At 41.9% G+C, this 14,979-nt stretch overlaps 1 protein-coding gene across 1 annotated transcript in view; it reads left to right on the top strand.

Annotated features, from left to right (window-relative positions):
* The window catches only part of ABCA12 (ATP binding cassette subfamily A member 12), a 90,008-nt gene that overhangs the window by 39,964 nt on the left and 35,065 nt on the right, over positions 1 to 14,979 (top strand). Inside the window, exons 17-28 of the mRNA XM_014951949.1 lie at positions 247 to 411; positions 1,632 to 1,833; positions 2,423 to 2,562; positions 3,141 to 3,260; positions 4,425 to 4,515; positions 5,834 to 6,013; positions 7,526 to 7,841; positions 10,676 to 10,790; positions 12,115 to 12,444; positions 13,427 to 13,496; positions 13,598 to 13,732; positions 14,438 to 14,593. Of these exons, the coding sequence (XP_014807435.1) occupies positions 247 to 411; positions 1,632 to 1,833; positions 2,423 to 2,562; positions 3,141 to 3,260; positions 4,425 to 4,515; positions 5,834 to 6,013; positions 7,526 to 7,841; positions 10,676 to 10,790; positions 12,115 to 12,444; positions 13,427 to 13,496; positions 13,598 to 13,732; positions 14,438 to 14,593 (2,020 nt within the window). The remainder of the gene's footprint in view (positions 1 to 246; positions 412 to 1,631; positions 1,834 to 2,422; positions 2,563 to 3,140; positions 3,261 to 4,424; positions 4,516 to 5,833; positions 6,014 to 7,525; positions 7,842 to 10,675; positions 10,791 to 12,114; positions 12,445 to 13,426; positions 13,497 to 13,597; positions 13,733 to 14,437; positions 14,594 to 14,979) is intronic.

Here is a 14,979-nt window from a genome sequence, read left to right on the forward strand (position 1 = left end):
TGTAGGTGTTTGGAAACATACAGTGCTCAGAGTATGTAATATCCAGGGGAGTGGTTTGCAAAAGCACTTGGGGATTTAGGAATACAAATCCCATTCATTTCCCATGGGATATCTGCTCCCTAAACCTCCTAACGGTTTTGAAAATCCCACAATCTTTGTCTTGGAATTAACGCAATATGGTCTTGTACATGCATGTGTGCACAGATTCCTGCTAATCATAATTGATTTCCTTCCTGCCTCCTGCAGATGCTTTTCCCTAAGGAACTTCAGCAATCCGTGGACAAGATGTTAGGCCTTCTGACAAAAATGAAATATTTCAGACACCAGGTTGAGTCTGGCGTTGATCCATTGCTGCAAGCCATTCATTCACTGAAAAAGCTCCGGCGGTCCAGAAATACGCCAGTGACTAAGGTATGTGTGGTCTGCAATGTACTTTGGAAGCAAAACTAGTGGAAGAGTTTCCACAGCAATATCTTACCTTAGAAGCCAAAGGTGCATTAAATCATAGATGGCGGATTCTCTTTTAAAGCAGCAGTGTTCTAAGAAGAATCTCTATCAAGCTTACATGTTGCCTTCCTGCAAAGATTTGGAGCAGCAGGACCATCAGGGAGGATGCTAGGAACATGTGCTGTGGGAGGGACACTAGGAACAAAAATGCAGGGGATGAGCAACTGCCTTGAAGGAGGGTAGACTTCCAACAAAATATTAGAAGGGGTCAGCTTGTGAAAACAGCTGGAGAACTGCACACTAAAGGCTATCCAAAACCATGTAGGTCAACAGCAAAAATCTGCTCTAGCTTTAGTGTGTGTAAGACCCCATCTGAAGATGTTCAGTGCAAACCTAGTCCTGCTCTGACAGCTGCAGTAACATCAGCTTGTGCTGACTTCATCCAGCACTGGATCCCATTCCTCTCCGATCCGTAGTCAATGACAGCATAGATCACAGGGATCATTTCTAGTAATCACTTTGCCTGCACCTTGCAGAACCACATGAAGCCATGGACCAGATGGGGATAGGGGATGTGCACATCTCTGTGACAAACTCTGTGTATAAGTGTCACCAGACACACATTATAGGCAATTTAAGTACACACATTATAGGCAATTCCCACACTGGATCTTATAGCTGGGAATTTATCACCTCTGTCATAGCAAAGGTTAGCCAAAAAAGCACAATTTCCATGGAAAGTCCATTCCCACACTGGATCTTATAGCTGGGAATTTATCACCTCTGTCATAGCAAAGGTTAGCCAAAAAAGCACAATTTCCATGGAAAGTCCATTTTATTTTTTGTAGAGACAAACTTCTTGTAAGAAACCAGTGTAAAAATGCTCAATTTTTGCCTTCTAATTTTGTTATTTCTTTTTTTTCTCTCAGAATGGGATGCTTTTAGTATGCAGGATTTATTTGCATTTTGTCTTTTCTGCAGGCCTTATTTAAACCAAACGACTTTAAGATAACACGTGGCACATTCAAGTCCATGTCAAAAGTTCTCTGCAACCAGGAGAACTTGTAAGAAACCAGTGTAAAAATGCTCAATTTTTGCCTTCTAATTTTGTTATTTCTTTTTTTTCTCTCAGAATGGGATGCTTTTAGTATGCAGGATTTATTTGCATTTTGTCTTTTCTGCAGGCCTTATTTAAACCAAACGACTTTAAGATAACACGTGGCACATTCAAGTCCATGTCAAAAGTTCTCTGCAACCAGGAGATCACACCTCTGTTTTTTGAGTCATTGCTTCCAGATTTTGGAGACCCCGTAAGCAACAGTTCTTCTGTGGAGGATGTCCATGTTCAAAAGATGATGAGGAAATACGGAATTCCTCATGATTCCAGTAAGTCTGGCTTTTCCTTAATGCAAAATCATTTCAGAACCAAACTGCTTTTTCCAGAGAGATCCAGTTCTGAGCTTTTCCCCGACGTGTCTCTGGAGGGCTGTAAGAGCTCGTGATTTATGCTTGCTGAAGATCTGCACTGCTCTGATTATTGGTGGCTTATTTCCATAAATATTAAAAGGAAAACAGCCTGTGTAGCAGAGCAGCGCTTGACGCTGCACTTTTTCCCATTTTTTGATGATCTGGTCTTAGGGTTTGATAGGTCACTGCTTTTTCTTGATGTGTAGTTTTTCCGACTGTTCTGACATTATTAGCTCCTCTGAGTTCACGAAACTCCGTTTAACCTTCAAACAGAGAATCTTGGTTTAAACACTGAGACTCTTGTTGTCTTGAGTTCAGCAACAGGAGATCTTGGGGGTTGGATTGCTTTTGTCAAGACACATTATATCAGTCAGCAAAGAGGGCCCTGAAGTCATTCACTGGACACAGCAACAAACTGAGCCCATGGGGAAATAAATAACACTGGTAGCTTTCTTGTGTCTGATCTATTTGTGCTCTGGGCAATTTGTTTGTTTTTCTTCCCTTGCAGCACCGTTTTGTTTATCCTTTTACCTGGACCTGGTCAAGACCCCAACTGGAGCTTTAATTTGGTCTTTTTTGAAACCGATGGTGCTTGGGAAGATCCTTTATACACCAGATACTGCAGGAACTCGAGCAATCATGCACAGGGTATGGCTCTGTTTGCAGTACCTCAGAATGTGCCCACTCAAAAGGATTTTAATTTATCTAGCACCCGCTGTTTTCTTTGAGAAGCAGAAGTCTTTTTCCTGACTGTTTGGAGTATTAGTCAAATTATCTTTTCCCAGTTGCATTGCTGGCCATATGAGTCATCTGTTGTCTTTGAATGAGTCTTACCTCCATGAAATTGCTGCTGGTCTAATATTTATAATATGATTTTTTTAAGGCCTTCAGTTTATGAAGTTTCACCCCCATATTTTCAGCCAGTAATAGATAGATGTTTCCCAGGACAAATGCTATAATCAGTACTTGGTTGCAAGCAGACCAGTGGTAGAAGGAAAACCCATATCCAAGGCATGCTCCAAATGTCATGTATGAGACCATAATTTTTAAGTACTTGCTTCCAAATACAGTGTTTTAAGGGATATTTTGCCAAACAGTGATAGGGTGCTGAGAAAGATCCAAAGGAACCCAAATTTGGTCTTAGATGTTTTATTGATTTGTTTATTTTATAAAGCTTTAAAGTAATGAATAAATGAAATCTTACATGTTGTGGGCCTTTTTTATAGTCTAATGCAACCCTGAAGCAGATGGCTGATCTAGCCCTGAAGTCCCAGGAGTGGCTGGACAAATCTCCTGTCATCATGAATTCACTGACTAAGTTAAACCAGACAGTTCCAATGATCAAGGTATGAGATCTTACCTCCCCTGTGTCTCTCACGAGAGAGGACTGGGGGAGTGGATTAATAAATAATAAATAAACTGGGGTTCCAGGGATCTCAGGGACATCTTAGGTCAGCTGGGAAAACAAGCTTTTGTGAGCTTCTCAGGCTTTTGTCCTGGATTTCACAGTTTCTGTGCCTGCCTGTTTCTGTAACAGAAAGACTTCTGACACACCTTTCCATGCAAATCCTCTTTCTGAAATGATCTGTTTGTAATATGTTCCCTGACACTGGTCATGCTGAGGCCTGCTGGAGGCCTGAGCTGAGCAGGGAATGCTCTTCAGTTTGTAAATTAACTTTCTGCTTGATGGAGTGATCCAGCCAGCCAAGACCAGGCAAGAAATGACTTTTTCAGAAAATGAAACGGTATCTATAATAAGCATGTAGCTCTGGGTACACACATAAGAGCTAGAAGATGTCTTTGTACCTCAGTGACTGTAAATAAAATTTCTTTTTCCCCTCCTAAGGAGCCTAGCCTTGCTTGGGTACAGAAAGCAGTAGGCTGTAACATTTCCCATATCTGCTTGCTGTTCTCCACAGTAAAAATTGTGTCCTTTCCTTACAAGGCTATGAAAATGAGGTCTCTGGAACCTTAAAGCGTTAGAAGTTTATTTCAGTGGCTGGAATTCATTGTCATTTCCATGGCACTGAGAGAAAATCCGGAGTGGAATATGCAAAAGTGAAAGGGGGTATTCTCTGCTGACTGCACTCGTTAGTGGAATAATGAACTGTTCAGCCAAACAAGATCTGCTGTCTCCAAGCTAAATTTTGATCGCCTACCCGTTGTGCTCTGGCTGTGTTCGCAGGACTTAGACACAAATGAAATTTACTGCACTTTTAGAATAACAGAGATTCTCCATGATTTTTCCATGGGACTCTAGTGCCTGGTGGAGACTCAGTAGGCATCTTCTGTTGACTCCAAAGAAACGCTGGCTTGGATTCACAGGGCTCCATATGATGTTTTCATTGCTAACATTTCCCCGTCCTGAGTCAGAGTGAAATACTGAAGGTCAGGAAAGGAGTAGGAGGGGGTTGTACAAATGTGAAGGTCTGTTGAATTTTAGAAATACACTGAGTAAACTCAAGGGACTTCTGGTCAAACTGATGCTTCTTCTTTTTGCTTGTTGATAGAACACGCTGCAGAATCCCTTTGTGCAGGTTTTTATCAAGCTGATGGTGGATTTGGATGCAGCTGAACTGCTGAGTCAAATAAACAAACTGGGTAAGTTGATCCACCTGTGCTGCCCTCTTAATTGTCTTCAGGTCTGGGAGTTCCAGAGTCACCAAACTGGTCCTTCTGGTCCTCTGGTCCTTTTCTCTGGCCAGTATCAGCTGCTTTTGTGCAAGGCTATTTCAACTGTGATTCAGAAATCTTGTGGTCTATGGGAAAAGAGTCTGAGAAAGCAAAGGGCTTGTGTGAAGAGATGCTTCTTGTGAGTGATGAAGGGATAGTAGGATGGGAGTCTCTGCAGCTGAGTGTGGCCACTGGAGGACACTGTTTAGCCGTAATTATCACTTCAAATGAGCTACCTGGGACTCTGCTGGGAAATGTTGTGGAGAGCTCACTGGCATCACATCAGGGTTCAACTTAAAAGTTTTCCAGAGCAGAAAAGCAATGTATCAGATAAAGGTACCCAGGCTGATGAAGCCAGAGGCATTGTTACAGGAGATGCTCTGCTGGAATTGGCTGTTCTCTGGTGGTCTTGCATGGTTCTTCAAGATGAGAGTTGCTGATCTGCACTGTGGGAATCATCAGCTAACAGCAGTGGTGGATACAGCTCCTGTTAGTGCACAGCATGGTGATCACGGTCCCTTCTGCTGTCCCTCCCCACTTTTTCAATCAGTGGCCATACACGTCAACATAAATCTGGGTTATGCCAGCAAAACCCAGCATAATCCAAGAACGGTTGTGGTCTGTTTCAGCCAGAAGGATATTTACATACTGTTTGTGATGACCCCTGTGTTATTTCATAAGTAGCAGCTCCTGTCCTGTCTTAACTCTCCATAAAATCATCCTGCCTGCAGCAGCTGTTCCGTATTAGTTACACTACATTATTCAGTCACCTTTTAAAACAGCCAGGAAACAGCAGTGGCTTTATTAAACTGCATTATCAGGTTTAGTACCCGCATCAGCACAACAGACATCACTTTTTCTTGATGCTCTTGGATAAAGCACGTTCTCCCCCGAGACAGATAAGTTGATTACATCAAAAACCATAAGATTGGGGCTGAATGGCCAGCATCCTATGCGAGTCTAAAAACCTCAGCAGGTTGGTAGCAACTTGTGATTTGGGATGGCTGTCACATCCCGTTGCTGGCATCCTCCCAAAGGCAAACTCACGAGCGTATTACAAATGATTAACATAAAAATTGGGTCAACAACATGCCTTCATTCCACTGCTAAGTGCAGAAATCTATTTTACGCTTCGTGTTTAGTATGACGGGGTTTTTTCTTCCTTTCTGATGTCATTGCTAGTGATGATTTTTTTTGCTGCGTGCAGCGATGTTACTCATTTTGTTTGGTTTTGGTTTTTTTCCAGATGATATCCGGCTGGAATTGCAGAACAACGCCGACGTTGTGGATCAGCTGAATACATTAGCTACCCTTGCTGTGAATGTGTCCTCCTGCGTCTCGTTTAATCGCGTTCGAGCAGTCAAAAACTTAGAGGAAATGGAAATGGTGGCTAAAGAGCTCTTTCTGAAGAATGAGCTTTTTGCAAGTATGTGACAGTCTTGAATCCCCCTGTAAATTAAAGTTAGCCTGGCACGGGGTGGGAGTCCAGCATAAGAAATTTGGCTTTCCACCAGCAGCTGTTGTGATCCCAGCTCCCACCACACAGCAATTGATTTTCACCTGGTGTGTGAGGGACCTGCACACTCAGACCTCCTTATGGCAGTGTTTTACCCTCTCCTTTTTATATCTGCTCTTCTCTCTACACGTCTGCTGCCTCTATAGAAAGCCTTTGGTCAACTAGTGTTTTCTCTTGGTTAATTCTCAGTTTGAGCAAAATTTCACTGCACTTAAATCTTCGTGACAACTGCCTTCTTTCAGGTTCCCCTGGGAAATGATGCTTTAATAGAGAAAGGTATCACAGAATCGTTGAATCATTTAGGTTGGAAAAGACCTTTAAGGTTATTGAGTCCAAATATGAGACAGTTCAATTTATTAGAAGGTCATGGAGCTCTTGAGGTGTTCCAGCCAAACACTGCAATATTATATTGGGTCGTCTTGGTCACACGTCTCACATTTGTGGGATCCGAATGCAGGTTTGGATCAGACTGCAGGGGGAAGTAGAGAATAGGAACTTATATTAATTTGAATGATACAAATGTGTCTTAATTTTTAAGAATGACCAAGTTCTCCTCAATTCGGATTTACTTATAAGTCCTGTGGCCTGTTTGATTTTATACCTTGTAATCGAGCGATGGATAGAAACTTTTTATTTCCTTGAAACTTCAGACCCTGATAATATTTGTCTATTCCTATAAAAGCAGTTTTCTTCTGTGTTTGTCCTCCATTCCATTGTATGCTTTATGTGTGGAATAATCAGGAAAAATATTCTGGAGAGAAAAACTTTTGGGGTCTTTTCCTCTCCTCAAACAGACATTTTAAAGGAAAAGAACAAGACCTGTCTGGCAAACTGTTTGTGCACCATGCCATTTCCTAAAAGGAACTTGCAAAGCTTTTGTGTTCTTAGATGTCTTTGGCTTTGCAGGAATTTGTGTGGGCACAAAAATGCATGTATAGGTCATGAATAATTTTCAACACTGCCTTCCTGAGGCTTTTATGTTACAGCATCACTATGTGAGCTGCATTGATAGAGCACCTTTGGACACGTTCATGAGAGGTGTGTGTGCTGAGTGATGGACCTAACAGATATGTGACAGTCCATGTTAACAGCAAGATTTTTTCCAAATACAGCTGCTTATTTTAAGAGCCTTTTGGTTTTTGAATGCTCAGTGGAAAAGATTTAAGGGGTCTGGGGGTGTATTTCACACCCAGAATCGTTGGTCACATTTGAAATTACAAGTAGCTGCAGTGATATATAGTTTCCCCTTCCAGACCCTCGATAAGCAGCCTGCCCATCTGAGCATTATTTGTGCAGCAAAGAAATGAAAGGAAGGATTATAATGCAGAAAAGGCTTATAAAAAATGAGGAGTGCCTCCATATCTGTGTGTACTGCTCGCGTGCTACTGACTGAAGGAGAGCCTTTTCCCTTTCTTTTCCAAGGTATCATTTTCAAGCTGCCTTCAAACCAGAGCAGCCCTGGACACTCTGCTGGTGGGGACTCGATCCTCCCTCCTGTGCTCAACTACACCATCCGAATGAGCAGCAGGATCACACAAACCACCAACAGAATAAGGGAGCGCATCTGGACGGTGGGCCCGCACAATTCCACTTCGCAGAGCCAGATCTACAGCCGGGCGTTTATTTATATCCAGGACAGCATTGAAAGAGCCATTATTGAGCTGCAGACTGGCAAGAAACCAGAGGAAATAGCTGTTCAAGTCCAGGCCATGCCTTACCCCTGCTACAATAAGGATATGTAAGTCTGTGGGGCTTTTGTCCTCATGCTTTGTGTAAGCTCCTCTTGTCTGACTGGTGGAGTTCACCAGCTGCTCTGGTCTCTTCAATGCCATGTTCACATGGCATAGAAATAATTTCATTTTGTGTTGGTTTATTATTTTTTTTCAAGGGTCTGAACAAAAGAAGGAATTTTGGACTCTGGTATAAATGGTCTCTGTTTAGTTTGCTTAATTTTTATTTTTCCAATGCTCTGTATGTACCTGAATTGTCACGACAACTTTAGGTTTTACAGCAGGTAAAATTTGCTGTCCCTGTTTTGCTATAATGGTGGAACTCAGACTGGGGTTGGCAGGACTTGGATTAAATATGAGTGTTGGCTTGTTCTGCAGGTGTTTACATGCAGACAATGCAGCAGAACTCAGAAAATTTATTTATTGGGGAAAAAAAGAGAATCCCTAGGTTTATGAGTTTTGTTCCTTGAGATTGCTGTCCAGCTGCGGTGCTTGTTATTGACATCAGTGATTCTAGCTAATGTTCAGTCTAGTGAATAGTTCCCAATACAGGTGCCTCTCAGATGCTTTAAGGATAAGAGGGAAGATGAAATGGTACCATTCATCTCTACAGTAATGATGGAAAACGGAGAAGCTTGTGATGCACTGAGTTGCCAGGGTTAACAGCCCGCTATACAGAGCGGTGCAGTGTGAACTGTGTGTCCTCTACAGTAACGATGGAAAAGTTACTGTTTTTGAAGAGAAGTTTTTGATGCTCTGAGTTGCCAGGGTTAACAGGTATACAGAGCGGTGCAGTGTGAACTGTGTGTGGACCAGGATAAGTTTTGAATGCTGAAGCAGACCAAAAAGTTTTGGGTCATCTTCCTTTCTGCTCATCTTGAGCCAGATCTGCAGCTTGTGTAAACTAGCATCTCTGCCAAACACAACAGAGAGGAGAGAATCTCTCACAGCTGAGGACCTGCCCCTCGGCCAAGGCGATTTTGGTCTAGCGTTTGGAAAGCTGGCAACGTGGTACTTCCTCAGAGTTATTACCCTGATCACAGCTGGTGGCCAAACCGAGTGGAAAACACAGGGAAGGGACTTCAGTGTCCACTAGAAAGCACTGAAGGATGTTTGGCAAATAGCATTGGTAGGTGGGATGGTCGCTGCCCCCTGACGTGAGGGTCTCCCTTGGACCGAAACGACTAGACCTAGGAGCTCTTTTTGATGAAAAGCTTTCATGTTTGCTGCAGGAGCTAAAAGACTATCTGGAGCTATATAGCTATAGGAACTATAGCAGACTCATTAATCTGCCTGTCACTTAAGAGAGCTGGGGACCTATAATCTCTTCTCAAGGTACCAGCATGCAAAGAGCCTGCAAGTACGCAGGCGGTAAGCAAGCATTCAAACCAAGTGTCAACTTCTTGTAGCAAATACATGGATTATTGCTGTGAGATAGTTTTGTACAATGATTAACTGACTGCTGGAGGCACTTACTACAGTGTTACCTGCTTTTCTTGTTCTTGGGCTGCTGGGAAAACCGCTTGCCTTCAGGTTTTCCTCCCCCCCCCAGGTTCAGAGGGACACGAGTTTGCTCAATTATTAAAAAAACCTAAAGGCTTTGGATTTGGATGCAGTAGAAGTCATCGTAAAATGACTGTTTAAGAAAACCGCTTGCCTTCAGGTTTTCCTCTCCCCTCCAGGTTCAGAGGGACATGAGTTTGCTCAATTATTAAAAAAACCTAAAGGCTTTGGATTTGGATGCAGTAGAAGTCATCGTAAAATGACTGTTTATTGATTGTTAGTGCATAGTTACAATCTTGTAGGGAAACGGAGGGAATATATATACCAGGGAGGGAATATATACACACAGAAGGTGTTAGGAAATGCTGCATTTATAATAGCCTATGGATCACACACAAGGTAGTAGCCAAAAAAAACCTCAAGTAACAAAGAGCTAGTAGAGGTACTGAAATGCCTTTTCATTGTTCTTTATAAATATGACTTCATTTGCATGGAAGCATTTCCTGAAAGCACTGGTGGATGGGAAGTTTTCAGCTTTACAGGAAAAAAATTAAAACCAAATGCAATCGTATTAATTTCTTACTGTTATTGTACATTAAACTTTTCCTAGGAATAACACTGATTATTGATTTTTGTTAAGCCAGGTTTAGAAATGAGGGAGGAAATCATTAGCCCTGTAGATACAACAAAGTGAATCTCCTGCTCTAAAAACTTGCTTTTCATCACAAAAGGAGAAATTTACTGTTGGCCATTGTTGTCCTTTCTCCGCACACATTTGGCACAGGAAGAAGGTTTTAACTAAAGCGAGGAGCCAAGAATTGTGAAGTCCACATTGGAAGCCTGGATCTGCAATACCTGTCCTGTGGGGTAACAGGACAGACACTCTGCACCTATATTCAGACTGTGGCACCAGGAAATATTACCCAATAACAAAATTTGGCCATTATATCTATTAACGGAAATGAGGATTATGGCTGGCTGCTGTGATGTTTCAAATGGGGTGGAACCCATCAGAGAGCCAGGAGATGCCAGTGCCCATGCTGGTTTCTACTCCTGCCAATGGTGTTGCTGAGCAAAACTTCCAGAATGCATCTGGAAATCCCTCTGTGATTTATAAAAAGAAAAAAAGATTTTGAAGGATCAGGAGTTTCGTGAATAAAAAAAGCCGATGCAATGGCAAAATAGCCTTTTTTGTAATTATTAATTATACTCTAAGTTTTGAAATGTTAGCATGTCTTTTCCTGAGCCAAAAGTATTATTCTGAAAAATATATTCTATATAAAGCCTTAATCCCCAGAACATTTCATATTCAGCTGAAGCCTGCGTTTGCCTTTTACAGGTTCTTAACCAGCGTGACCTACTCTCTTCCATTTGCTCTGATGGCTGCCTGGGTGCTGTTTATAGCTGATTTTGTTAAAACACTTGTTCAAGAGAAAGATCTGAGGCTTTATGAGGTATGGTGAAACTTTCTGGAGCGTGCAAAATTATAAACAGATTTTCCTTATTAGCAGGTAGTGTGTCTTGTGTGCAATATTAAATGGAGCAAAACAAGCATTTAGGAAAATAATACTCCAAATGCCTCTTCTTTGACCTGCAGTGTTTGAGTTCTGACATTGTAACCAAAAACCTCAAAACCATAGAAGTGCAGGGCATTTGCCCTTCAAGTGGTGAGAATATTGCTTTGCCGTTCTGAACACTGGAAACGTGGGGACCTCACAAAATTACAAGTTTTGTGGAGATTTAAAGCTCACTAAAAATTGACTTTGAGTTATACCTATTGGGGGCAAAGACATGAAAAATGACTTATTTTCCATCCTTGGAAGTTGTTATACTTAATATTTCAGCAGGTGCTGCATATTACATCAGCTCCGCTGAAATGAAGTTCTTCATTCAGGTTGCCTATTGGAAAAGAAATGACATTGAGACATAGGGAATTTAGGAAATTAACTCAGATTTTCAGTGTGAACAGAGTCAACAGAGATGAGCAGCACGGAACTTTTTTGTAAAACTAAGCTTTAGTAAGCAACAAAAGCTCGAGTAGATTTGTTTTTTATCCGGTACCATGGAAACAAATACCGATTCATCAAAAACATTTCCAAGAAAGGGCGCTCTGTGAACTGTGATGAGACTCAAAATGAGTGAGCCCTGGTGGCTAGGTGACAGTTTCACTGTCCCTAAGAGCAGGGGGTCAGTAATCTTTTTAGGTGTATAGTAATCTACAAGAAGACACTTGCACCTGTAGTTTCTTCTGGATTTAGCAACACAAACTTACAGTTTTATAGAAGTCTTGTGGAACTTGATCGTCAGCTAATATAATTTAATATTGCTTCCTTATAACCATGGTAATTTATCTATTATTTGTTGTCTTGGGGATGTATGAGAAATGGTTTGGTTTCAAAGATATTTAAGAGTTTTTACACTCAGACCAGTTGGTAATTAGCATTCTTTTTAAAAATAACCAAAACGCTTTAGAAAAGCTACAAATCTAAGGCCAGAAGTTGCATTGGAGCTTGTGAGTTGTGATGCTTCGTGCTTGCAGATCCTGGCTGTGCTGTTCTTTTGTAATAGGCTGCTTTGCAAACCTAGGGCATTCCAGGGAAGTGAGGGCATGGTTTCTGCCTGGTTATCAACATGCAGTATGCCAAAGTATGAAAGAGCATGTTTTGGATGTATGCCTTGTCCAGAAACTGAAAAAAGAAATAGTTCAATATCAGCAGAAAGATCTCTTAATAAACACTTGACCCTCTGTGATTCTTTTTTTCACTTTTCTCTCTGCAGTACATGAAAATGATGGGTGTTAATGCCAGCAGCCATTTCATCGCCTGGTTCATAGAGTGTGCCATCTTCCTTCTAATTACTGTCACCTTCCTCATCATTGTTCTAAAAGTGGGTGACATCCTTCCCAAAACAAACACAGCACTCTTGTTCCTGTACCTTATGGACTACAGCCTGTCCATTATAGCCATGAGCTACTTCATTAGTGTTTTCTTCAATAACACCAACATAGCAGCCTTGGTGGGCAGTCTTGTGTACATCCTCACCTTCTTCCCCTTCATCGTGTTGCTCGTCATCGAGAATCATTTGAGCTTCTCTGTGAAGAGCCTGCTGGTAAGTTCTGCTTTTCAATAACAAGAACCACATGTGTGGGAGCAGACACTCCCCTTCAATAAACTTCAGCTCTTATTATATCTTGTGTCACAAATATATGTGAGTTGGGTGCCTTCCTAGATTCCATTGGTGGGTGTTGTATGACAGCACAACAGGAGAGGTGGCTATGGCCTGTTTTGGAATTAGTTGTGTCCCGTGACTGAAAGCAATATTTGTGGAATTTTAGTGTGTGAGTTCCCACCTGCCAGCTGAATCAGAGTAGTCTGAGCTATGTCCTTTGCCCTTTTAAAATGCAAAGAAAAATGGGTTACTCTCAACCACCACAAAAAACTGAATCAGAGTAGTCTGAGCTACATACTTTGCCCTTTTAAACTGCAAAGAAAAATGGGTTACTCTCAACCACCACGAAAAACAAGGCTGTCTCAGTGAGGAGTTTAGGTAGCAGGGCTGTGAAGGAGGGCTGGCTCTGCTCATTGCTGGCTCTGCTCATCCTTTGGTTTCATGCATCTCAAATTCCTTGCCATGGAAATAGATGTAAAGCCTTGTTTCTTACCAAGGGTAGAAATAAGTAGGTATTAAGTTCCGGAAGCCAGACTTGTTTTCTTTGAGTCACCAAATTCAGGAAAGGACATCCATTAATGCAAGTGGTAAAATTATTAACCACATGGCAGGTAATTCTCAAGTACTGCTGTATTTGAAAAGCCTAAAATAAAGCCCTGTGTGATGGAGGAGGTTGTGAGCTGGGTGTGGAAGCAGAATTTAGGCAGCCTCTAAGGAGTCAGTACAGCCCATCACCAGAAGCGCTGCCCATCGTAAGCCTGGCCCAGTGCTCTTTGTGACTGTTGGAAAAAACCCACCCAAACCCCACTCATTTTTCTGGCTATTGGACCAAGCCAGGGAGGTACCTGATAGGTTGACTGACTTGATTTCTCTTTGAGACTAATTCCTAAGTTCTTTGTTTTCAATTTTGTTTATTCCACAGAGTCTGTTGTCCCCAACTGCGTTCAGTTATGCAAGTCAATACATTGCTCGATATGAGGCGCAGGGCATAGGTATGTTCATTGTAGACAAAATTTGGCTTTGAGCTGCTGTGGCTGTGACATTTCACTCACTAATACAAATTCTGTTTGTGTTTCTAAATTCCCTTCTGCAGGTCTACAGTGGGACAACATGTATAAGTCCCCGATGATTGGAGACAACACTTCCTTTGGCTGGATGTGCTGGCTCATTCTGATAGACTCTTTGATTTACTTCATCCTGGGATGGTATATAAGGAATGTTTTCCCAGGTAAGGATGTGAAGCATCGAGGCTGGTGGTGGAAAACACCTTTTGGTGTTTTGGTTTCTCTTTTGGAAAACAACACTGGCTGATTCAGCGGTTCAGGCAGTGAGACAGTCTGCACACACAGGGTACCTCTGCTTCTAGATCAAAGGGAGCTTGACTTTGTGGATGTCTGAGAGTATTAATGAAACTGAGACAGAACAGAGCAAGGGAGAATTAGAGTTCCTCTGCTTATCAAATGGGGAGGTGGGTCTCCTGAGGAAGCTGAAGCCAAGGACACGGGGAAGATGTGTTTGCGGTCTGGTGGGTGAAAATGAGAACAGAGCGTGTTAGCCTGCATTTGTCAGTTGAGTGATTTTTGTGTTGTGTTACTTGTATCATTTGATTTCAAAAAGTAATTCCTGCCTTGGGCAAGAGCCAGTACATTTGTCTTTTGCTTTTCTTCCCCACCTAATGAAGCAGTCCACTGGCATACAGAAATCTACCCAGTGGAAAATGTAAAGTACTCCTGCCCTCCGGCTATGAAGTTACTCAGAATAACAAATTAGCGAATGCTTCCTATTGTGTCAATCAGGCAATTTCTCTACCAAGTGTCACTAGTACATGAGCACATCAAGAGGGGAAAGATTTCAGTGTTTATTTTTGCTATTTTGAGTGCACCTCAGTAGTGACAGTTACTCAGAAACAGACAGATTCCTCTTCTCCTTGCAGGTAGATACGGCATGGCTGCTCCCTGGTATTTCCCCTTGCTTCCATCTTACTGGATCGAATACAACAGTTACCTCCCCTTCTGGAATGAGAAACGAGGAGGCCTTCTCTTCACCAAGTTGATGTTAAGGAAAGAAGCGACCCTCAACAACAAGATATGTATGTGAATACTTACGTTTTGGGTAAAAGAAGCCAAATTTGCGAAGGGGCACCGTGCTCAGAAAGCACATGTCTCTATTGAATCCTTCTTTTGTAGCACAGGAGAAAATGGAAGCTGTTACATATGTGGAGATTTAGCTTTTTAATTGTACTTGTTGTTCCTATTTGATGTGGAAATCCAGTACTGGTTTTCACTTGCATATTTGTGTATGTTGTAGTTTGGCAGTTACCTTAGATGCATATACCTCAGTCTACAGTGCTCTGTGTAGAAGTACGCTTTTGTTTGGGCAAGCAAATGCAGGTTTCCACTTGGCAAAAGGGATGTGTGCCTCTTTGTTCATCTCTTTAAATATTTAGCCTGTGAAATATTGTGAGATCACACATAA

This window comes from Calidris pugnax, unplaced genomic scaffold, assembly GCF_001431845.1.
Source record: "Calidris pugnax isolate Ruff unplaced genomic scaffold, ASM143184v1 scaffold179, whole genome shotgun sequence".
Lineage (NCBI taxonomy): Eukaryota > Metazoa > Chordata > Aves > Charadriiformes > Scolopacidae > Calidris > Calidris pugnax.